Genomic DNA, 26,068 nt, shown 5'->3' on the forward strand with positions numbered 1-26,068 from the left:
GGACGCGTGTATTAGTCATCGCCATACTGGCGTAACACCCAGCGTGATGGTATGGGGTGCCATTGGTTACACGTCTCGGTCACCTCTTGTTCACATTGACGGCACTTTGAACGGTGGACGTTACATTTCAGATGTGTTACGACCCGTGGCTCTAGCCTTCATTTGATTCCTGCGAAACGCTACATTTCAGCAGAATAATGCACGACCGCATGTTGCAGGTCTTTCTGGATACAGAAAATGTTCCACTGCTGCCCTGGCCAGCATATTCTCCAGATCTCTCACCAATTGAAAACGTCTGGTCAATGGTGGCCGAGCTACTGGCTCGTCACAATACGCCAGTCACTACTCTTGATGAACTGTGGTATCGTGTTGACGCTGTATGGACAGCTGTACCTGTACACGCCATCCAAGCTCTGTTTGGCTCAATGCCCAGGCGTATCAAGGCCGTTATTACGGCCAGAGGTGGTTGTTCTGGGTACTGATTTCTCAGCATCTATGCACCCAAATTGCGTGAAAATGTAATCACATGTCAGTTCTAGTCCAATGGATACCCGTTTATCATCTGCATTTATTCTTGGTGTAGCAATTTAAATGGCCAGTAATGTATGTTAGTTCGCGCACTATAGCACTTAACTGTAGAGAAAACGTATCTGACGTCCAGACGAATACTATATTGGCGTCCACTATCCACTATAGTCTTAAATGTCTTAGGGAATCCGCAGAGGAACTAGTACAGAAAATTCAGAGAGCATTATTCACGCACAGCTACTTTACAGCGTCAAGAAGAAGCGTTGTAATTTTTATAGTGACAAAACTGAACAATTGAACGCCATTGGATCGTAGAAGATTGTGAATTAGCATTGCTTTAAAATTTTATAGATAGAAGCAGTGTTGCTAGATCTTTCGATTAGTTTCTTGCAGGTATTGTGAAACGCCCGCTGGAGTGACGTTGACAACACGACTATTGATACCAGGAAATACTAAATGTTCAGAATTTCAACTTTTTACATTCCTCAGTGCCAAGAGCGTACTGGGAGTATCTCGTTGAAATGATTATCCTACAACATCGACAATGCAGTGCCTGATGCCTCCTTTTGAAGTTTCAAATGCGCTTTTAAAAGGAAACCAATGACTGAAACTGACGTCATATTGATGGTGGAAGTCAATGCTTCAGCAAAGGCTTAAGTCCCCCGAAAGCAAACCACATGTCTGATGGTAGCATATCATTCCGCGGCCGCGACTATCGGGTCGTGCTGGTTGCAAACACGAACACTAGGGCTGGTTTTCCGTAATCTGGGGAACGGAGGCTGTTCCCCAGGCGTAATCTGTCTAATAGATTTGTGGTCTGACCCCGCTACACCAGGTTAAACGCTTGTGGCTTTCCAGGACGGCAGAAGTTTTCCGACAGCCGTTGAAGAGAAACCTGGAATTCCGGGCAGGAAGCCGCACCTTACATAAATGCTGTTAATGGGAGTAGGGAATCACCAATGGAGATGTGTACGTTCTGATCCCGAAAGCCGAAAGGGCTGAATGTTAAATAATTTCCTGGGGAATTTAGGAGCAGTGGAACTGAGAATGGGCCAACAGCCCTTGGGAAGATAACAGAAGACGTGGGCCATATGGGGCGGAGTTGGTGTTTTAAAAGAGTGCTTCGGACTTCGGTAGTTAGTGATCCTCAGGAATCAATAAAATTGTTCTGCACATATACAAGGACTCACAGGGTGTAGTGTGTATAAGTGCTGATATTTTTATATGTACACATATCAGTGGTTTGCGTGCGTGTGTGTGTGTGTGTGTGTGTGTGTGTGTGTGTGTGTGTGTGTGTGTGTCAAACAGTAATCCCGCAGACATGTCACAACCTTCACACGCTGATGATTTCTGTGTGATCGTAACTATACCACATTTTAATACTTGATCTTCTGCCCAGGGGAGAATAAACAATGGATTATTTGTGCAATGCACACTTTGAGGGCTCCCGGCAGAGGTTCGAGTCCTCCCTCGGGCATGGTTGTGTTTGTTTGTCCTTAGGGTAATTTAGGTTACGTAGTGTGTAAGCTTAGGGACTGATGACATTAGCAGTTAAGTCCCAAAGATTTCACACACATTTGAACATACTTAGAGGTAATAACCAACCTAAAAACATATGACTTGTAATAACTATAATTATTAGTCTGCAGATGACGAAAATAGTGATGTAATGTTGTTTAGTACACCAGCCTCGAATAGAACGAGAATAACGCTCGTTCAACCTATACTTGAGTATTGCTCATCAGTGTGGGATCCGTATCAGGTCGCATTGACAGAGGAGATAGAGAAGATCAAAAGAAGAGCGGCGCGTTTCGTCACAGTGTTATTTGGTAAGCGTGATAGCGTTACGGAGATGTTTAGCAAACTCAAGTGGCAGACTCTGCAAGATAGGCGCTCTGCATCGCGGTGTAGCTTGCTGTCCAGGTTTCGAGAGGGTGCGTTTCTGGATGAGGTATCGAATATATTGCTTCCCCCTACTTATACCTCCCGAGAAGATCACGAATGTAAAATTAGAGAGATTCGAGCGCGCACGGAGGCTTTCCGGCAGTCGTTGTTCCATACGCGACTGGAACAGGAAAGGGAGATAATGACAGTGGCACGTAAAGTGCGCTCCGCCACACACCGTTTTGTGGCTTGCGGATTATAAATGTAGATGTAGATCCTCAGTCAGAAAAATAAATATCTGTAGTTATACCGTCACACCCAATACATTCCGTAAGTCATTACATGATGCGTTGCGGAGGGTACCTTTGTTGATACTAGTCATTCACTTTTCTATTCCACATGCAAAAGGAGAGAGGGAAGTGTATATGCCTGTGTACGAGACCTAATTTCTCTTATCTTCTTGGTCCTTACGCGAAATGTTTGTTGGCGACAGTAGAATCATTGTACAGTCAGTCATTTCTCTAAATTTCCTCATTGGTGTTTCGCGGAAAGGTCATCGTCTTCCCTCAAAGGATTTCCATTTGAGTTCACGAATCATCTCCGTGGTACTCGAGTGTCGATCGAACGTACCGGTAACACTGTCCTCACGCGCTCGTTCCATTTGATATCCCTTTGCAACGTTACGCCTGGATATTTAATGGACGCAAGTGTGTCAAACAGTACACCACCAATACTTTATTGGGACATTACATTACCGTGTTTCCTACTCAAGTGCATTAAATTACAATTTTCTACACGTAAAAATAAGCTGGCGTCCATTACAACAAACAGAAATTGTAAGTCATTTTGTATCCTCCTACAGTCACTCAACGATAATGCTTTCCTCTACACTACAGCATCATCAGCAAACAGTCATAGATCACTGCCCACCCTGTCCATCGTATGTTGTACGTAGAGGACAAGAGCGGACCTGGCACGCTTTGCACACGCCGTCTTTGTCTCTGATGAACTCTCACAGCCCAGGACAACGTATTAGGTTCTGTTACTTCTACGAGCACCTAATGTATCGGTTGTAGAGGACAGAAATCAGACTAAGACGGAGCTGTCACTTTTTGTGATGCTCGTTTTCCTATGCAGTGGCCAGACCTGGCTTAAAAGAAAACAATTGAATCACTATAGGGCGTTGACTAATGTTATAGGAGTAGTGAGTTTTAACGCTTTCTCAAGAGTCAGGGCGATGCTGACGCCCTTATGAGACTGATGGTACGTGTGTAGCATTGCATATAATTGATCTGGGTCCACCAATAAACGTTTCCGATCATATCGACATAGCAGTAGGTCGCATAATTCGCCTAGCACACCACGTCTGTGATTGAGAAATCTCGCGAGGCAGCAGCAGCGTTGAGGACTGCCTGCGTCCTGTGTCCTTAGAGAAACCTAGTGTATCGAAAAAAAAAACCACAGGGAGGAAGGTAGCAGGCACAAATGTTACATTCAATGACACCCGCGAACTCATATCGACGATTCAGTACCTGGCGTCGAAGTTGCAACGAGTGAACCGCTCAGTTCTACGAACTTCCCACCCTTTGTTCTTCTTTTCCCATCATATGGGTGTATAATAGATGGGAGCAACAAAAGTCTCTGTAGTAAATCTTTCCCCCTCGTACTACGCTGCCATATATTTCTTTTGTACACTTAATAAAGAGCTGAAGCTGCTACCCAAAATATTGTGCTGTGTGTGTTAATGACGTTCAGTGCAGATTCAAAATTTGTTGGCAATCTTGTACGACTTCAGATGTTTCAGTTATCGCCATCATCAGACTGAGAATGAATACAACAGATACAATGTTTCTCGTCAGGTCGAGGTCTATGGTGCAGTGTTCAGAACACTAGACTCCCATTCGGGAGGACGACGGCTCAAATTCCCGTCACGTCATCTGGATTTATTTTATCCGTGATTTCCCCAAAACGCTCAAGGCAAATCGTCCTTTGAAAGAGCACGGCGGACTTCCTTCCCCCTCCTTTCGTAATCCGAGCTCGTGCTCCACCTCTAATGACCACGGAGTCGATCGGACGTGAAACTCTAGTTTCCTTTTTTTCTCGTCAGGAATAGTACCTTTCTCTACCGGAAATGAAAGGGAATTCCAAATAAAATACGATCCGGTTGATGGAAGGGAAGAGGAGGAAAGCGATTACTTTTTCAGGCATCTACTACATATTACCTATTCCTTTAATACTAACACTACAAAGTGCTGTTGTCGCCATCTACTCCCCATTGTCCAGGTCATTACTCTCCCTTTTTCTTCCAACAATTGCACGCCTTGAGAAATGAAACGCTCATTGAGCTTGTGACCCAGCTTCCTCGATCATTTCTTGTTTTATTTCTCATTGCGCAGTATTCCCTTCTGAAACTATCCATACGTGCACCACTGATGGTGTGGTTACAGTCCCAGCGAAGATATAGGGAATTAGAGTAAGGCAAAATCACGTATTACAGTAGAGCATAATGGTCTCTCTCTCTTTCATACTCTCTCTCTCTCTCTCTCTCTCTCTCTCTCTCTCTCTCTCTCTTTCCTCTCCTCTCCTCTGACACTGGCCGGCCGCGGTGGTCTAGCGGTTCTGGCGCTGCAGTCCGGAACCGCGGGACTGCTACGGTCGCAGGTTCGAATCCTGCCTCGGGCATGGGTGTGTGTGATGTCCTTAGGTTAGTTAGGTTTAAGTAGTTCTAAGTTCTAGGGGACTTATGACCTAAGATGTTGAGTCCCATAGTGCTCAGAGCCATTTGAACCATCCTCTGACACTGATCTTTCTTTTTGTTTTCCATCCACCGCAGTAGAAGTGATACCATACTCCGTTTGACTGAATATTTTCCGATCTCTGAAACATCAGTTCAAATGTTCAAATATATGTGAATCTTAGGGGACTTAACTGCTAAGGTCGTCAGTCCTTAAGCCTACACACAACTTAACCAAAATTATCCTAAGGACAAACACACACACCCATGCCCGAGGGAGAACTCGAGTCTCCGCCGGGACCAGCCGCACAGTCCATGACTGCAGCCCCTAGACCGCTTGGCTAATCCCGCTCGGCTGAAACACCAGCACACGCATGCAAACCTCAGAGATTATATTCTGAGAAATACAAACGGTTCGATGCAGAATCAATTAATTTTCTTTGAATACCAGGATTTTGTCTATATTTGGGTGAACATACACCTTGTCTATTACTCAAAGGCACTAATGAGTTCGTAGCAAAATCATCGGAATATCTTAAAAGAACGGCTGTTCTCTTGATAACAGTGCATCTACAGATAGCCTTTCAGTCCTTCGAAATGCGAGAGTTTAAATTCTGTGGATAATAACAGCAATCAGAGATCATGGCAAAAGTTTTCGAAAGGAAATAACTGCTTCACCAAAACCAAAAATGTGTGGAATTCTGTAAGGAAGGTTTCCAGAAAAGTAGTTCAGTCCGGCGGACGGCAGTAGCGTCCAATGAGGTGCGCACATGATCAAGATAGGCAGCTCAGACAACGGCGCAACGTGTATTCACCTTGCGTAAACAACAAAGCGACGTAGAAGGTTAACCCCTAAACGCATTAGTAGGGAAGCAGTGCGTTGCTAGTAAAAACATCAAGTTCCTATAACGTACTCTTTACGTCTCGCACTGTTCTGTCAGATCTGTTTTAAAAGGGAGAAATTTTGCTATGGTAGGAGGGAAAACAGCAAAAACGCAGAGCTCTGAGAGTTCTGACGGGAAAAAAGCAACGAAATGTTTTGAGATATGGAAGGATGAATGCAGATGTGTCTGGACTCGGCTTTAACGACTACTACTTGCTGTGCATGTGCTGTAACCAGACAGAGCTGCGGCATAACTTCGTTTCTTTCATCTCGGACTCTCTAAAACTAGGATGAACACCCGCAGCGTCCCAGTTGTCGAGAGTGTTAAGAAGTGATGAGCGCCGCGTGTCGTGACTCACCTCGCTGAAGCCTAGCCGCTGGCCGATGGCGGCTCGTGGGTCCCTGGGCACGATGGTGGGCGAGCGGCCGTCGCGCGAGAATGCCAGCCTCCCGTAGTGCAACAGCGAGCCTGCAACACGCGGACACCGCCGCCGCTGCAGATCTCAACAACGTCTCTGCACTCACAAAGCTAACGAACAGCACTGGGACAGACAGGTATGCAATAAACATGCAACTCCATTTCATAAAATTCCATTTTGTTGCTTGATAAGTGTGTTTTTCACTTCCAAAAAGACACAAGCAAAAGCTCCAAACAACCACTATTACCTAACTGCCGTGACATGTGCAAACCACATGCTATGAATTATGACTTTCTTGTTTTTCTTGTTTATAAAGTTTCTGCTCAACGTTCTGTATACCACGCACTGACTCATTCCACGATCGAGTAGCTTTGGCTAGTATGGTTCCACGAAGCCTACTGAGTAAAAAGTAAAGAAAAGAATAACTCCTGGCTATCTATAACAGTAGTTCAATCTCTTCTGGGACCACTATCCTTGAACTAGATCAAATAGCCCAACAAAGTTTAGCACCTAACTAATCTTTCCAATTAACAAAAAAATTTACAGCACTAATTTTTAAATGATGAAAGATAAATTCTATTTAGTTCATTCGAATTCCCGTATGTTGCTGTTTTATGGAAACAAGAGGTAATAAGTCGCTGTGATGGTTGGCACTGCTAATTTATAACCAATTTTACTTATATTTGGTTTGGTCTCTCCATATGCACATCCTGTGTCGTGCCCTGAGTTCATTCCTTTCTTGTTTTCATTGCTGCTACAATCTAAAAATCTACTTTCGCAACTGTCTGTCGCAGCGAATAGAATCAGTATTCTTAAAGTCCTTTTCCAATAATAATCGATACTCGCCAACACCCTACCGTCCAAACATTGCCCGTTCCGCTTTGCTATCTTTTCAGAGTACAACTAATTGCACCTTGGCTCGAATTTCACTATGTGAAAATATTCGCCCATTCAGTGTTAAGTGGTCTTAAAAGGACCCCCTGAGTGCGAGATCACAAGTTCAATCTTTAGCAAGGCTCATTTAAAAGTCTTGTCTTAACAATTATGAGAGGAAAAATGTTAGCTGCTAATGACAGCAAACAGTTAGGGAAACAAGCAAATACAGATTTAAATAAAATGCAGGAACAAGTAAATAATCTGGAAAAACAATGGGAGGATATGCACACCATAATGGGAAATCAAATCAAGGAAGGAAAGTATGTGTGCGAGAAATTTGGTGTGCAAGTGGCTGCTAAATCTACTAACCTGGAAACTAACAAAACTCAATTTACTACAGCTGTAGGTGAATAACTACGTAACCATGATGGTAGATTAAAAAGAGTATAACCAAGTGTTGCTAACAGTAGTGGCTATGTAATATCTAATGGTGTGGTAGAATCCTCAGAAATTGAAAATGTGACACATCGTCTGTTTGTGAGATTTGATCCAAGTAAAAATGTACATCCTAAAGAATTTTGGGATGATTTTGAGGAGGTGTTGCCAAAATCATGGAACGACAAGCAAAAAAATTGGCTTTATAGCGTCAAATTTGATGGGTGAAGCTAGAGTGTGGGGAAATTGGGCAGTAGATAAATATGACAAGATAGAGGATTTTAAACAGGTATTTTTTGAGGAATATTGGGGCAAACGGAAGCAGATGGTCAAATGAAAAATATCACCCGAAGAAAGATACTATTAAGAAGTTTGTGCAAAAATCGGTCACAACTTTGTCATATTTGAGCTCTAAAGTGGAGACGGAACAGATCATTAGAGAGATAGAGAATAAGTTGCCTTTGTACTGGCGTAATAAATTAATCCCTGAACCTACGGATGATATTGATAAATTCATTCATTATGTTGAGAAGGTAGAAAATCTTCTAAAGGAGGAGGAGAATGCTAGGAGGGATTATAGGCCTCCTGTTAAGCAAAATGAAAGCAGAGCTGAGGCACATGCAAATAGAACAAGACTGCAAAGATCCAGTAATTAAAGAACCAGGTACCGAGGGCGAGGGGGTGCTGTTCGAAGTAGGTGTAATGACAGAGAACGAAACGTTGAATATAGACTGCAGCAGTTTACTGACTGCGCGGAGTGCCGTACACAGCCAGACGAAAGAAATGTCAGTGACAATGACCGCGTAGGAGAGGGGGAAAACTAATGGCATTTGCAGGATGTGGCACCACAGGTTAAATCCGCTAGCAGAACCGTTTGTAAGGCAGCCACCAACTGAACATCTTGGAGTTCGTATAGTAAAAACAGATGTTGCAGAGGAGAGGGACACTGTTAAAATATGTGTTTTTCATTGAAGTGTAGTAGTGTAAGAAAAGGTCATAACAGCGATTCCAGGAACCACGTTAATGAGGAACAGCTATTAGAAAATAACGATTCAGAACAGGATGTTAGTGTGAGTGAGCACTGCAATGCAGATGAGGAGCTTACAGTGAAATGTGGAATTAGCACTGTAATAGGGGAAACGGTATTAGAGGTACCTGAGGAAGAATATAGAAAGGCAGAGGAAGTTTTACATAGATTAGGAGTAGTGTCTCATAGTGACGAAGAAGAAACAGAAGTGGAGGAAGCAGGGGGTTAGTTTGATAATTCTGGCAAAACGATAGGAAAGTTTGCATAATCCTATATTATTATTATTATTATTATTATTATTATTATTATTATTATTAAAGAAGGAGAGTGTTGGGAGAAGGGTTTTGATTTGTCAGTAGTGGACAGACTAATTAAATCTGCCACATTTAAAGAGGAAGAAGACTCCGTGAATATGTGCGTAATTTCCACAGAAGGTGCGGGATTCAATAGACGTGATGTAGTGCAATATTTGTTAGATGAACCTGATTCTGAAGTCAGAGAGAAAACTGCAGGACAGCCTATAATAGAAGTTATTATTTTTAATGGGAAGGTTCCTTGTTTACTGGATAGTGGTTCCGATTTATGTGCAGTGTCACAGGGTTTTGTGAATGCTCTCCCCGCTAGTAAGGAGTGGTTATAATGACAGTGAATGGCATAAATATTGTAGCCACAGGGAAAAGTAAGAAAGAAGTTAAACATGAAGTTATGCTACCTGTCAGGATCGGTGATGTACAGTTGGACCACAATTTTCTGATAATGAATGGCTTAAGCGTGGGAATGCTGGTGGGAGCAGATTTCTTACAAAAGTACGAAGGAAAAGTGGAGTTTGGACGTAATGAAGCGGTCATTGTGGTGAAGGGAAGAACAGTAGCTATTCCTTTTATTGGTAAAAGGCAATATGAATCCGACGAGCAAAGTGACAGACCTATATGTTACCGCCAAAAGAAAGAAAGAGGATATTGTGGGGTATAATGAGTATTGTGAAAGGAAGGAAGTAGATCCTTCTGAGGTAGAAAACATCCGAATAAGAATTAACGGAAAAGTACAGGGATTATCGGATTTGACAGAAACACAAAAGGATGAGCTAAAACAAATTTTGAGCAGGCATCAGGAAGTGTTTTCTAACCAGCCAGGACTAGTTCGAGATTACGAATGTTATCTAACTGTAAAAGAGGATGCACATTTCTCCTGAAAGCCATTCGCTGTTGCGGAAGTACACAAAGAAGTTGTGAGAGATATGATTCAGAAAATGCTTAAAGCAGACATTATAGAAAGGGGAATTAGTGTGTATAACAACCAATTGGTTGTCATGCCTAAAAAAGATGGTTCTATTAGGCTTGTTTTGGACGCTAGAACTTTGAACAAAATAATATTGCAAGAGAGTGAGAGGTCTGAAAATATAGAAGAATTATTGCAAAAACTTACAGGTGCAAAATTTTTCACATCGATTGATGTAACTTGTGGTTATTGGAACCTACCCTTAGCGAAGAAATCTGGGAAATACACAGCTTTCCTGTTCGAGGGAAGGTGCTATCAGTACAAGGCTGTGCCCTTTGGGTTAAACATCAGCGTTTGTGCATTTGTTAGGGCAATGTTCCTAGTGCTAGGTGACCAGTTATTAAGAAGAATTACAGTTTATGTGGACAATGTGTTGATTTCAACTCCCACTTGGGAAGAACACCGTATGTTGTTGGATAAGGTTTTAGAAGCAATAGAAACGGGTGGAATGAAACTCAAATTAGACAAAACGGAGTTTGTGAGGAAAGAAATAAAATTCCTGGGACTAACTGTTAGTGGAAAAGGAATTACGCCCGATCCTTAAAAAATTAAAGCGATTAGGAATTATTTGGCACCTACTGCCCGAAAGGAATTAAAAGGTATGTTTGGTTTTTTTGGATTCTATCGAAAATATGTGCCTGGACAATTATTCAATGCACCTTGTCTGAGAGAACTATTAAAGAAAAATGTACCGTTAGATGTACAAGTGTGTGTCAGAGGGCCTTTGAAGGACTTAAAGAGGCGCCGCTAAATAGTCAGATCGTAACCATCCTGATTTTGCCAGCCTTTCTGTTTTGAATCAGATGAATGTGGTTCTGGTCTGAGGGTGGAACTGTTCCAAATTGAAACAGAAGGAGAAAACCAAGATGACAAAACGATCGCGCTTGCTAGTCGATCGTTGCAACAGGCGGAAAGAACTATGACATTTCGGAGCCGGAAGCTCTAGCAATTATATTTGGGCTACATATATTTTAACATTACCTATTAGGCCACAAAGTAATAGTGTACAGTGACCATCGGGCCTTATCATATTTGCAGACATGCCAACTAAAACACGGCAGACTGAGGAGGTGGTCAATGTATACGAATCTTCAGCAATTTGATATAAAGCACGTAAAGGGCTCAGAGAACATTGCAGCCGATATATTGTCTGGAAATGTGAAAGAAAACGGGTAAGAATTAGTTCCTTTAGGACAATGGGAATGGAGTGATGTTCTGTTGACAAGAATACAATTAGAGAAAGAACGACCGCTTAATCGCATTTGTAAGAACCTCAGGAGGGAACAAAATCAAGATGACAATATTAAACTGGTAAAAAGCCGGCTAGGTCATCCAGATTTTCCGAAAATAGCGGAATATTACAAAATACATCAGGAAATATGATTGAGGCGAAGAATGAAAGACGAGGAATAATGACGCATCTGTTTCCCAGAACAACATGTGGACTTACTGGTAGATTATGTGCGTAGGAAGCACGGGCATTATGAAGCCAGAAAAAGTACTGCGAAACTGAATAAGGTAGTAATTTTCGATATAATGTGGCGCAGGGTACAGAAAAGGCTGGAATCTTGTGGCAGATGTCAGAAGGTGCGAGCAAATAATACAATCGTACAGGGACAAACATATTCTGTAGAACCTCAGAATAGGCTAGATCTTGTAGCTGTGGACATGTTTGGCCCTTTACCTGTTTCAGGGTGGGGTTGAGAATATGTCTTTGTACCGGTAGATGGATTTACGAGGTATGTTACGTTCTACCCTATTAAAAAGGCAAACTCCAAAGTAACTATTAGTAAACTAGAGAAAGATTATTTTGTTAACATTGGGGTGCCGAAAGCCATGTTTTCAGATAATGGACCACAATTCATGTCCAAGAGGTTTGATGAATGTTTAAACAAAAGGAATATAAAACAAATAAAGATTTCAGCCTATTTTACCCAGGGAAATATGTGCAAAAGAATAACGAATCTAAATCGACTCTGTAGGACGTATTGTCATTAGAAGCACTGAGCTTGAGCCAACTACTTAGAATATTTTGAATTTCACACTCTTTCTGAAATGGCCATGGAGCAGAAAAAGAGGATAGCACGGGAAAGTATTAGAAAAAGGGCTCTGGAAAAAAAAGAAGACATGATGCGAGAGCGTGTCCTACAAGTTTTTAAGTAGGTGATTTAGTGCTGGTGAAACCAAGGAAAAAACTAAAAAGCTTACTGCAGAAACAAAAAAGTTCACAGATGAGTATGTGGGGTCCTTTAGAATTGTGGCCAAGCCTCACGCCAATGCATATAAACTAGAATATGTTAAGTTGCACAAACTTCTGGGATTGCGAAATATCACTGATTTAAAAAAGTACATACAGAAGGATGATGGGGACAGAAGTAGTTAATAGACCTAAGGAGACGCACATTCTTAGCGTCGTCAGGTGTATGACGAACACCAGACATCCTGAGTTGTTGAAAATATAATTTCTTTTTCGTTTTGTATTATCAACCAAACTCTTCAACAATCAGAACTTTTTTGCTATTTTCTTTCCTTCTTACCTATCGTAGTAAATAATGTATATAAAATTGTACAAAGAGAGTAAATGCCATCAGATAATAAGGGAACTAGTAAAAGAAAGATATTTTTGGAGGTAAATGATTACTAAAGACTAACACCAATGAATGTGGAGTGAAAGCTATGTACAAAGATATACTGAAAAAATAATGTAATGTGACTCCTTAATATGTGATTTCTAAGCCATTTTCAGAACAGGTAGAAATGATGTTTGAAGATGTTTGTGGTAAAGGGCATAAGAAAAGTGCCTAGTAGAAGTAAGTAAATAGATTATGTATCTGATGTTTATTTGAGAGCCACATAAGTTGGCGTGAATATTTTCAACATTTCCAGTAATTTTGCATTCTCTGTGTATCATAACTTGTTTTACGTAAAGTGATAAGATATTTTATAGCAACTGTAAGGTAAATATTTTTTCTGAAAAGAAAAGTTAAAGAAAACATAAATTTTTGAAAAAAAATTGTTTTTTTTTTTTTGGCTTGCTTACATAGTAATAAGTATTGCTTTCAGCGGGAACTTGCTTAGGAATTCTCCCACTATAAAATGCACCAACCTTGTGTGAATGCTCTGAAAAGCTAATCATTTGCATATCACAGTATCTTCTTCCCGTCGGTTAAATTTCGCATCTGTAGCAAGTCATCTACGTGGTGTAGCAATTTTAATGGCCAGTGGTGTATATTAGGTTTCATGAACTGTACAATACCGACTGTAAAGAGCATTAAGTGGTTTATTTCGTTGCAAAATGATATAGAAATTTGTCAAGCAATTGGTTAAAGTATAATTTAATTTCGAGGAAAACTTGAATATTTGCTAATGTAAATCAATTTTATTACTCGCTATCAGGTCCAAGCCTTTGAAATCTGATGTAACATCGGAAAAATTGTAATGTATTTTTGATATTTCGTTCATTTGAAGAACTTGTAAGTAGGAACAATTTTCATTAAAAATCCCATAGTTAAATTTGTAGGTTCAGTTAAAGAATTCAGTAATAACATTGCCGTTACATGAACCTTAAATGCACTTAAAAGTAATTTTAGGTTCATGGGGTGCGTGTAACACAGCAAGTTATTACGGGATGACATTCGTTGCAGTTAGGCACACAACCATCTTGTACGGTGGCTGCAGGATGGCTTTGTTATTTTTTTTTTTTCTTCAGTTTGCTCACAGCATAGCTGACGCTACCTGCCGTGAGAATTGCATAGCGTAACATTCAGTTGATACGAAGATTCATACCCTTTACTAATCTAAATAATCCATATTAGTTATTATCAGATTTTCGTACACAGCCTTTTGTTATTAATGGAATGACGCTGTCAAAATTTCAGATTTTTATTTATTACAGTTCTGGAGATAAAGTGTATTATCCAAAAGTCCTAAAACCTACGCTTGTTTTTTAAAACTAGGTTAGGAACAGTAACAGATTGACTTTCATTATCATTTGAAGCATTACAAAGTTGTCAGTCCATAAAAATTAATTAATTAGAATTTTCTTTTTAAAACTTTAGTCACTTTGCGTTACATAATACAAAAATCGGTCAAAATTATTATTTTATTATATTTTGTTGTGTGAGTGCGTGATAAGGATTGAGAGAGTGTATGTGGGACATACGTTAAAATCTAATATTTCATTTTACGTAAAACCTTGTACAAACGAACCGTGGGAAAGTTATATTGCAACCACGATTCAGGTGACGTATGTCTGTGTGAGCATGCTTTTGTATAAAAGCAGCCAGAATGGCAGTTAGAGGCGGAATAAGTTTATCAATTTGAAGAATATTTCGCACTTTGTTTATTTTGATTAAACAGAATACAAGAAATTGAAGTTTTGCTGACATTAATTACTATCAAATTAGTGATTGGATAAGGCAAGATTTTCCGCTAGAATGATCAGGAAGCAATGTTCTGTTTGGCCGTTTAGATCTACAACCAATCAGAATTGAGCCGTTCCCGTGCAAATAGGGGTGTGGTCAGACAGGAGAGTACCTCGATAGAGTAGCTTGCTAGCCAGCCTATGGGTAACACGATGTTAGATCGCTCCTTGAAAATATTCTGTAAGATCAGGAAACAGTGAGCTAATTTCGGTTCGAACATATCGTGACTGAAGCGGCTGGAGTTACGAACATTTTAATGAAAATTTGGTGTTTCTAAGTTAAATAGTTTGAGAGATAGGAGCGTGCAAACTTTCTGGTCGTAGTATCAATTCCGCGTGGCGTGTTTCGTGCTCTCTATTAAATACTCTGGCGAGCACTTCTTACGAAGAAGACCACTGAAACGAACGAGTGTTTAACTCGCAAATAGTTGTGGGTCTGTGGTTGGTAGAACGTAAAAATTAGTCGGGTCGGACTTGTTAAAATTCTGCCTGCTTTTCGAGTGAATATTTGTTATACAGACAGTGAACTTTCAATGATGATGTTTCACCATATTAAATAAGGACTTGATAGCTATTTCATGAGTTTCAATACAAATAAAAAACAGAGTTAATCTAATTTTAAATGCTTTTCTCCAAGTAGACTGAATATCCCGAACACCCGATTTTTTAATCATGAACTTTCAGGAAGTGACTTTCAACTAGTTACGCGGCCTCTGTGTGGTAGGTATTAGGTAGTGGTTTCATCGATGCTGCTTTACACTGCCTAGCATGTATCTGCTACCACAGAGTGAAGGGACATCGAGAAGAATCCTATCGAGGTAGGTGGACTGAACGATAGCATTAAAAACAACACAGACGACCGACCCCCCGCCCCATCGCAGGTGGTAGTATTGAGAGTGCAATGGGAATTCCACAGTTAATTGCAGAGGAGAGAGCGGATAGGTGGAAAGAGTACGTTGAAGGGGAATATTTGTCTCACGTGATAGAAGAAGAAACAGGAATCGATTTTGAAGAGCTAGGCGACCCAGTACTAGAATCAGAGTTTAAGATTACTTTGGTGGACAAGATAACATTCCATCAGAATTTCTATAATCATTGGCAATAAAGTGACTATTCACATCAGTGTGTAGAATGTATAGGTCTGGCGACGTAGCATCTGATCACTGGAAAAATGTTATCCACACAATTCCGAAACAGCAAGAGCTGACAAGTGCAAGAATTACAACAGCTCATGCATCAAAGTTACTTACAAGAATAATATACAGAACAATGGGGAAGAAAATTGAGGACGTGTTACATGATGATCAGTTTAGCTTTAGGAAAGGTAAAGGCACCAGAGAGGCAATTCTGACATTGTGATTGATAATGGAAGCAAGGCTAAAGAAAAATAAAAGCACCTCCATAGGATTTGTGAATCTGGCAAAAGCGTTCAACAGTGTAAAATGGTGCAAGATGTTCGAAATTCTGGTAAGCTATAGGGAGATACGGCTAATATACAATATGTACTAGAGGCAAGAGCGTACAATAAGAGTGGAAGACCAAGAACATAGTGTTGGGATTAAAAAGGATGTAACCTTTGGCCCCTACTATTCAATATATACATCGCAGAAGCAATGATGGAAATAAAAGATATGTTCAGAAGTTGGACTAAAATTCAAGGTGAAAGGATGTGGATGATACGAGTCGCTGATGACATTGCTGTTCTGAGTGAAAGTGAAGAAGAATTAAATGATCTGATGAATGGAATGAACAGTCTAATGAGTACAGAACATGGATTCAGAGTAAATCGAAGAAAACGAAAGTAATGAGAAGTAGCAGAAATGAGAACAGCGAGAAACTTAACATCAGAATTGATGGTCACGAAGTAGATGAAGTTACGGAATTCTGCTACCTATGCAGCAAAATAACCAATGACGGATGGAGCAAGGAGGACATGAAAAGCAGGCTAGTACCGGCAAAAAGGGCATTCCTGAGCCAGAGAAGTCTACTAGTATCAAACATAAGCCTTAATTTGGGAAGAAATTTCTGGTAATGTACGTATGGGGCACATCATTGACTGTGGGAAAACCGAAAAGGAAGAGAATAGAAGCATTCGAGAGGTGACGCTAGAAAAGAAAGTAGAAAATTAGGTGGACTGATAAAGTCAGGAATGAGGAGGTTCCTCACAGAATCGGAGAAAAAAGAAATGTATGGAAAAAAACTGACAAGGAGAAGGGACAGCATGATAGGACCTTTGACAAGAGGTCAGGGAATGACTTCCATGGTACTACAGGGACCAGTAGAGGGCAAAAGCTGTAGACAAGGACAGAAATTGGAATATGTCCAGCATATAATTGAGGACACAGGTTGCAAGTGCTACTCTGAGATGAAGAGGTTGGCACAGGTAGAGGAATTCGTGGCAGGCAGCATCAAACCAGTCAGAAGACAGACGACTAAAAAATAAAAATAAAAAGAATAGTTACCTTATTTCGTTGCAAAGCGACGCTGAGCGTATTTATTTCTCCAAAGAAATCCATTTGGTGTAGTATTTTTGAATACATACAGTATATGTTATTATGGTGCGGTCAGGAAGAAACATTGAGCGGTAGGAGAGCTTTACGACGACGTTACTGTCCACCAGCAGCAGCTGTTGTACACGTGAGATCCTTTACTTCGCACACATCCGATTCCTGATATAACGTGATCTACTATCTTCAAACTGTCTGCTCTCAGCCCTGTCCAAATGTGCTGTCTGTGGCTTGAAAGGATCTCGGGCGATGCGTCTGGTGCTGTGGTGGAACTTGCAGCTCAGTAAGTTCATATCTACTTGTATGAGGGCTCGACGCCGGAGGCCAGCATCTTGCCCGCTCGCTTACCCTACAGTCCGCGGTTTGAGGTTGAGGTTTCCTGAGGTGCGCATGCGCAGTCCGCTGCACGTTTATGTTGCAGGGGGCTCTGGTTGTCACCTTTCCCTGCGAGAACGTCACAGCCCTTCCCCATTCAGGTAGGCACCGCTTTTCTTATAAAAGAATGTATAAGCTGGCGAGCCACTACAGGTCTCCACAGTCGCAAATTAAGATGGCGAGCAGGTGTATCGTTGAAATTTTGTGTGGCTTCCACAACCCCCGTCTGGCACAACACCTGAGAACTTCAAAATCAGTTCTGTTAGAAAACATAATTTTTGTGCAAGGACGTACTATTCAGACCACAAAATGATATTCGCAGGCTTCATATAGGTCAGAATCTATTGAACCGAGTATCATTATAGTCACATCACTGGTATCTATCCACTTATGAGAATAGCGATAGCACTCACATGCATGAAATGAACAGCTGGCAGAGAGATCAAATGTTTGAGAGGCTTGTCTTATATCTCTGAGCAAAGAACGCGTCACGCTCCGGCATACCTTCAACAACAGGCTCCCATAACAATTGGAGCCAGTCAGTGACAAAGTACGTATGGCCCCTTTAACTAAGAAAAGAAACCACTCAGGGCAATGCCTTATCTTTGTTATACAGGGTGTTACAAAAAGGTACGGCCGAACTTTCAGGAAACATTCCTCACACACAAATAAAGAAAAGATGTTATGTGGACATGTGCCCGGAAACGCTTAATTTCCATGTTAGAGCTCATTTCAGTTTTGTCAGTATGTACTGTACTTCCTCGATTCACCGCCAGTTGGCCCAATTGAAGGAAGGTAATGCTGACTTCGGTGCTTGTGTTGACATGCGACTCATAGCTCTACAGTACTAGCATCAAGCACATCAGTACGTAGCATCAACAGGTTAGTGTTAATCACGAACGTGGTTTTCCAGTCAGTGCAATGTTTACAAATGCGGAATTGGCAGATGCCCATTTGATGTATGGATTAGCACGGGGCAATAGCCGTGGCGCGGTACGTTTGTATCGAGACAGATTTCCAGAACGAAGGTGTCCCGACAGGAAGACATTCGAAGCAATTGATCGGCGTCTTAGGGAGCACGGAACGTTCCAGCCTATGACTCGCGACTGGGGAAGACCTAGAACGACGAGGACACCTGCAATGGACGAGGCAATTCTTCGTGCAGTTGACGATAACCCTAATGTCAGCGTCAGAGAAGTTGCTGCTGTACAAGGTAACGTTGACCACGTCACTGTATGGAGAGTACTACGGGAGAACCAGTTGTTTCCGTACCATGTACAGCGTGTGCAGGCACTATCAGCAGCTGATTGGCCTCCACAGGTACACTTCTGCGAATGGTTCATCCAACATTGTGTCAATCCTCATTTCAGTGCAAATGTTCTCTTTACGGATGAGGTTTCATTCCAACGTGATCAAATTGTAAATTTTCACAATCAACATGTGTGGGCTGACGAGAACCCGCACGAAATTGTGCAATCACGTCATCAACACAGATTTTCTGTGAAAGTTTGGGCAGGCATTGTTGGTGATGTCTTGATTGGGCCCCATGTTCTTCCACCTATGCTCAATGGAGCACGTTATCATGATTTCATACGGGATAATCTACCTGTGCTGCTAGAACATGTGCCTTTACAAGTACGACACAACATGTTCATGCACGATAGAGCTCCTGCACATTTCAGTCGAAGTGTTCGTACGCTCCTCTACAACAGATTCGGTAACCGATGGATTGGTAGAGGCGGACCAATTCCATGGCCTCCACGCTCTCCTGACCTCAACCCTCTAGACTTTCATTTATGGGGGCATTTGTAAGCTCTTGTCTACGCAACCCCGGTACCAAATGTAGAGACTCTTCGTGCTCTTGTTGTGGACGGCTGTGATACAATGCGCCATTCTCCAGGGCTGCATCAGCGCATCAGGGATTCCATGCGACGGAGGGTGGATGCATGTATCCTCGCTAACGGAGGACGTTTTGAACATTTCCTGTAACAAAGTGTTTGAAGTCACGCTGGTACGTTCTGTTGCTGTGTGTTTCCATTCCATGATTAATATGATTTGAAGAGAAGTAATAAAATGAGCTCTAACATGGAAAGTAAGCGTTTCCGGACACATGTCCACATAACATATTTTCTTTCTTTGTATGTGAGGAATGTTTCCTGAAACTTTGGCCGTACCTTTCTGTAACACCCTGTAGAAGCCGGGGCACGTGCCCAGGAGACAGTTTCCGTCTGGACGAGGTTTAGTGACAACTGAATGAAATGAGTAAGGGCTAAAGTTGGAAATAGGAGGAAGGAGAAGAAATAGAAGAAGGGAGTGTGCTATAGGGCAGTCAGATATAAAGGGTGCTGAGAAGGATATCAAGAAGAGACTCTCATTGGACTGTGCTGAGCGAGAGTATCTTAAGACCTACATTTCCTTGGTAAGGAGATGTTTTTGTCTTATTCTCGACTTGAAGGTGGAGGCCAAGAACGCCATCGTAACGAAATGCAAACAGTACATTCTGTGTTTAGTATTTTGTTGATTACAACACAACAGTTATCAGCAATAAAACAGTGAAAACGGCATCGTGTTACTGTTGTAAACAGAGCGATTTTGGAGAGTGTGTTGTTCCATGCTGTGAATTGCTTGAAAAAACAATGACTGAAATGTGCACCTTTTACTTCATTATAAAGTCATGTTGAACTCAATAAGGGAATAAGCAGACTGAGCAACTGTGAAAGGGGAGACGTCGGCAGTGTGGTGGCGCGCCACGTAGGCGTTTCCCCGTTGTTTACACCGGCTGCGCCACTGGGCACTCATTCAGAGTTTAACGCCCTGTCGATCTCTAAGTAATTAAAGATGGAACGTGTGGTCGCATTACATGACGATAGAGCGGGTTATTGGCTGAGAATGTTTTAAAGGAACCATTCCGCCATTCAAGTAAGTGAGTTAGGGATGCCGCGAAATCCTGCATCTTGGAGGGTGGTTGAAGATTTGAACTTACTCTTTCCTACTATGAGTCCATTACCTTAATCATAACGTCATCTTACTCTGTAAAGTACACTTTAATATGACTTTTGTTAGTGCTGCTTACTAAAATAAGTGAGATAAAGAAAATATTTTCCTTTTAATCCAGATTTTGGATTGTTACTAGCTCCAGTCAAATCATATAGCTTTTCCTCGCTTTTCTCAAACATTTGTTGTTGGATTCATTACCGGCAGGGCGCCTTGGCCGTTAATTTCTCCAGTCACTGTACATTATAAGCAATGTGAAGTTATCTTATACAGAAACATTATTGTGGACATTAAATTACATCTTCGTCGGTACCTCGTATAGTGTGACAAGCATAATGAAATTGTAAACACTTACTTGAAGTTCTGTTAGTGTTATTTATTTGCTCACAAACCGGTTTTCGGTTTCTTAGGCCAGCATCGAGTGAAAACAAAACGTCTCAACTTCGAATAAAATGGCGTGTGACGTACACAGATTTTACAGATTCGAAGTTTTTACAAATAAAGGCACAACATAAACAAATTAAAATAAGAATTTAACAGAGAAGAAAAAAAGTAACCTCGCGTTCTGTGCCACATTTTCATTGACTTCGAGTATTTCCATTAGTGTCACCTCTTAACGGTATCTGGGTAGTCACACTATACATCCCATGACTCTTTTCTGGTAAAACGTATTTTCACAAAAGTCGAATCTATTTTCCCTAGGATCCAGCTACTCTCATATTATGAGAACCAAATTATCACAGCTCTGCCTGACAGATCAACATATAGTTTTCGCCAGTTCTTGCAGTCGACCATACATGCCCCAATTTGTCCCAAAGGTATGGTTACATTTGAATATTTTGAATATTACCTTGGCGATGTTACTTGTAATATGCACGACTAAAACTGCAAGATTTTACCCTTTTTTGTATGGCTATATGAAAGTTTGACAACTCCTGGAACAGAGCACTAGTTTTTGTCATTACGCACTGGTTTATGTTGGCTAGCAAACTGAAGTAATATGATTTCACTAAATTTGATTCTTTGAACATTATCAGTCGGTTCATAGCTATAGCCATTGCAGGGCACAATGAGTCTGATTGTTCACAATTATTTTCGGAAGGCAGTTTTCATATAATGGAGCAGATACATGTGGCCATACTCTTTGAAATGGAAAGCTACGTGTTAGTGATTTTCTGAGTGCTGCTAGCCTGCAGCGAATATAACGTCGCTGTTTTTTTATAAATACAAAAAAAGAGTTTCTTTGTGTTGGTGTTTGTATTAAAGTCCGAGAAATTTATAGAACAACTTCATAGCTCATTGTGCAATGATTGAATAATATTGGTATTTAATGTTGAAAGAATGTTTTTAATTGTCGAGTTGCACCTGCACACTAGCACAGCACATTATCCATATCTGAGACAGTATTTAATTTTGCATTTCATGGGTGCTTTATGTAAGAAAACTTGTTCAAAGTTACCTACGAAAATTTCTCACAGTGTGAGACTGAAAGGGAAAGTCATGGGTAGGTTATGAGACAATCTATAGAAGAGTTCTCAGACTGGAAAGAATTATGTTATACGCATTTTTGAATACCAAATATTAATCATCTAATTCTATTTGACTTCTTGTAGATATGTGAAAAAAAGTCGGCAGATATATTAACGCACTCATCAGTAGGTAATTCATAAGTAAGCTAGAGGTGTTAGAAGTTCGGAACTGGATGACACATTATATCTTTAGCTTTATCCATTAGAGGTATGGAGTTTCTGACAATAAACGTGGGAGGGAAATCCAAGAAGAACCAATTCACCACTTTTCTTTGTAGTGATGTGTTCTAGCTCCTTCACAAATAACAATGAGCAGAGAAGAATGACAGTACTGGGCGTGTTACAAATGTAAATGTAAAATTTTGTTCCCTAGAGTTTCGTAAATCCACTCATTTGCTTTCAGAGTAGAATAGTAAGTAAGTGTAGGTATAAAATTTTATTAAGAACCAAAGGAGGCGGCTAAGTGGGGCGTGTCTGCCGACTACACAACGGCACCCTAATTCAATGTCAACACGGGTGACCCGAAGTACAAATAAGCTGTGAACTTATTTCATCAGACTGTGAGGGAGGGAAGCCAAGAACAACCGATTCAGCACTTCAACAACAGTACGGAACAGACAGAACGTGCTCCTGTATGTATCTATGTATGTATTAAACCGGGGACCTAGAAACGGCAGAGAGGCTTCGTCCCACCGTAGCCCTCAGTGGTCCACAACCCCACAACAGGCCGCAGCAGTCCACCTACCCAACCGACCGCCGCCCCACACCGAACTCAGGGTTATTGTGCGGTTCGGCCCACAGTGGACCCCCCAAGGAACGTCTCTTACCAGACGAGTGTAACCCCAAATGTTTGCATGGTAGAATAGTTATGGTGTATGCATACGTGGAAACGGTGTTTGTGCAGCAATCGCCGACACAGTGTGTCTAAGGCGGAATAAGGGGAACCAGCCCCCATTCACCGAGGTAGGTGGAAAACTGCCTCAAAAACCATCCACAGGCTAGCAGGCACACCAGACCTCGACACTAATCCACCGGACGGATTCGTGCCGGGGACCGGTGCACCTTCCCGCCCGGGAAGCAGCGCGTTAGACCGCGCGGCTAGCCGAGCAGGCTACGTGCTACTTTAATGAGGCTAAATATAGTAACTTTACTTAGAGATGCCACAAGAACGCCTTTCAGGAGGCAAACTTCTCATAAAGGAACGCTCTGAAACCCTGAAGTTAAACACTAGATCAGCCAAGAGCACTGACAGGCTGAGAAAACGAGGGCACAATCGATTACCAGCGTAAAGAGGGCGAGAGGGGTTGAGGGGAAGCACGTCATCTCCTGATACAAAACCTGTGTCCTCCTCAAGCTCACTGTCAGAGTTGGGCCATTGCACCTGCACCTGCGTTACGAATGCCGGTGGAAGACCAGTTCTGTTAAGATGCGGGATACTCTGGTGAATTCAAAAAGTGTCTACAAGCTTCCAACAACTTGTCCACTGCTGCAAATCCACAGCAGCCCGACGGGGCAGAGGACTTCTGACTTGCAAACCGCATTTCGTCCGGTTGCAATGTGACAGACTGACGATAGAGGCTGGGCCGATCTTCTGTGGATGAAGAACAGATCCGTCCGTCTGCAAGACGTTCGACTTAGGTGCTGAGCGCCTGTGTCGCCGGTACTGCGACAGTACAAGTACCACCTTAGCGGCTGCGTGCTTCGACCGCCATTGGGGCTGTCCTTCCTGTTGCTGCTGGGCCTTCTACCTCCACGCCTTCTCGACAACCGACATCAGGGATGTGCAGATTCTTGAAGCTGAGAGCCAAAGCGCAGCTTCAATGTTGGAGAGCGCTTGCACTCTGACGAGCGCCCACGGCGACGCCAGGCTGCTGAGACCCACGGCTGCTGCATTCTCCTGCAACGGGGCTGCGGCAAACACCTTAGGCATCGTCAGCACCTGTGCTCAGCAAGTTCCTCGCCGGACACTGACGTGCTGTCCGCGCTTTCAAGCAGCGCGGACTCAGTACGGTCGCTGCTCGATAGTGCTGGGAAGAAGACAGATTGTAAAACTCTCGCCAATAAATGATTGTCAATTGAATGACGTTTCATTGGCGGCCCGGTCCTCTACAGGATAACTCACCCCCGCTCTGCACTCGACCTCCTGACAACAACGCAACCCCGGCTCGGGATTGGAGTCAGAAGCCGAACACCTGATTATGGATAAATAAAATTGCGGAATATCGGAAAGTGCTTGCTTTCCTGTTCTCTTTAAAATCGTTCAACCCATTCGTCGCTGCTCACGCCTTAATTTCGGCTTTCGAGCTTTTCATTCACTGAAAATCTTCTCAGGTATTTACAGCTGTACGTTCTTTGGAATGTCAAATCTTTGACTACTGGTAGCATCTTTTCGTTCTCCATCTTATTGATGTCCAGGTGATTTCTCCTCCCCTGACTAATTTAGGGTTGTGCCTTTAATGCCATACGTTTGTATCTAGTATCCACGTAACGAGGTTTTATCTACTTTCAGTTATTAGTACACTGACATCTGCAAACGCAAGGGGGAATAGAATCACTATCAAATGTTTATTATTATTCATTGCAATTAATAATTAGCCGATAACGTAGCTATATGATCCGTGAATATGTGAGAACGCTGCATTAAAAACTTACAGTATTGCAGTAGTCGTATGTCATAAAATTTATATAAATAAAAATCCGAGAAGAAGGGAGCCATAGACTTTAATACCCCCATGCAACTCCCCTTCCCTCATCCCATGGGACACTGAAGACAGCTTTTGGATTTAATTGAGGATATTGACGCGAAGATTGATAGTCAGGAACTGTACGCTACCAACTCACTTCACTTTACCGGCCAAATATTGATGAATAAGTTCTTTTTCTTTACCTAGAGACGAACCAGTAATTCTCAGCGCAACCTTGCGACTACGACATACATATATCTGTGATGGAAGCATGTGTTCATTTGCGCAGGCAGGACCTGTGAGAGGTGAGCTGAGACAAGAAATTAACGAAAAACTTTCATGGAAAATCCGTCCAGTGTACGCAGACCTAGTTGTTTTCTCAATTTCGATCTTACCACCAGCCATCACTATTAAGTAATTCCTGTAATCATTGTCATCTACATCATAATTGTGGTACTTACGTTTTAGTGAGTGGCTGAAAAGCTTCCCCCTCTCCCCCACCCTCCCACCACCATTTGATCCGTTATGAAGCTGCGAGGGGGGCATAATGATCCTCAGTAGGGAATATTTGAGAGGGGGGTTTCCAATTCTGTCGTTACCTTAAAACCAATGGAAATACTCTATAAAACTTTGTTCGCAAGCGGAGGATTGTAGGTATTTTTAATATGTATCTGCTTTTCTCCAATCCATTCAACTTCTTCTCCAGATTCGTTTAATTCTGGTGCCACACATTTCTGTGAGGATTCATTATTCGCATAATGAAGACGTAACGAGGAATATAATGTACACAGCGTCAACTAGACTAACATTTCTGAAATATCATGTATTCATATAGTAGTAGAATTTACAGTTAACGTACTTCATCTACTATAATGATAACTTACTAATTTTAGGAAGTTTACATTACCATAGATGAAGTACATTAACTGCACATATTAATAATAACAACAATAACAATAATTGACACAATTATGGATACATCATCATATTCCAGAAATGTCAGTCTAGTTAGCACCGTGTTCAGTACATTCCTCGTTACGTCTTTTACATTTAGTTGTGTCTGGTTAGATGGAACAGATCGAGGTAAGGATTTGGATAATGTCATCACACTGGCTTTTGTTACTGTACTACTGCCCTGCCGATATACCGAAAATTATGTCGAACGTTCGAGTATCAGGTGTACAAATTGTTTCATTCCGCTGTGTTTTAATCATTTCACTGAAACTCCACATTTGTACTTCGAAGACGAATAAGGGAAGAACGTACGACAGAAAGCAACTACTGTTTTTGCAAAACATGGCTTTGTAACTTCTCCATGCGGTAACAGGTATTGTCTTAAGCAAACGTTTAGCTTTTCGTTTCACAATATCTAACATATGAGTTTTGGGAATCTGCTGCACATAACTCCTTTAACAAGGATTTTTTTCGGCAACTCGTGCATCTAAAATCCATTCGTTATCCTTCAAACTTGTAAATACAGAACTTGGAACGG

At 41.7% G+C, this 26,068-nt stretch overlaps 1 protein-coding gene across 1 annotated transcript in view; it reads right to left on the reverse strand.

The window, feature by feature from the left end:
- Positions 1 to 26,068, reverse strand: part of LOC124775564 (low choriolytic enzyme-like) — a 92,380-nt gene that overhangs the window by 13,193 nt on the left and 53,119 nt on the right. The window contains exon 9 of the mRNA XM_047250397.1: positions 6,389 to 6,498. Within this exon, the coding sequence (XP_047106353.1) occupies positions 6,389 to 6,498 (110 nt within the window). The remainder of the gene's footprint in view (positions 1 to 6,388; positions 6,499 to 26,068) is intronic.

This window comes from Schistocerca piceifrons, chromosome 1, assembly GCF_021461385.2.
Source record: "Schistocerca piceifrons isolate TAMUIC-IGC-003096 chromosome 1, iqSchPice1.1, whole genome shotgun sequence".
NCBI classification, from domain to species: Eukaryota; Metazoa; Arthropoda; class Insecta; order Orthoptera; family Acrididae; genus Schistocerca; species Schistocerca piceifrons.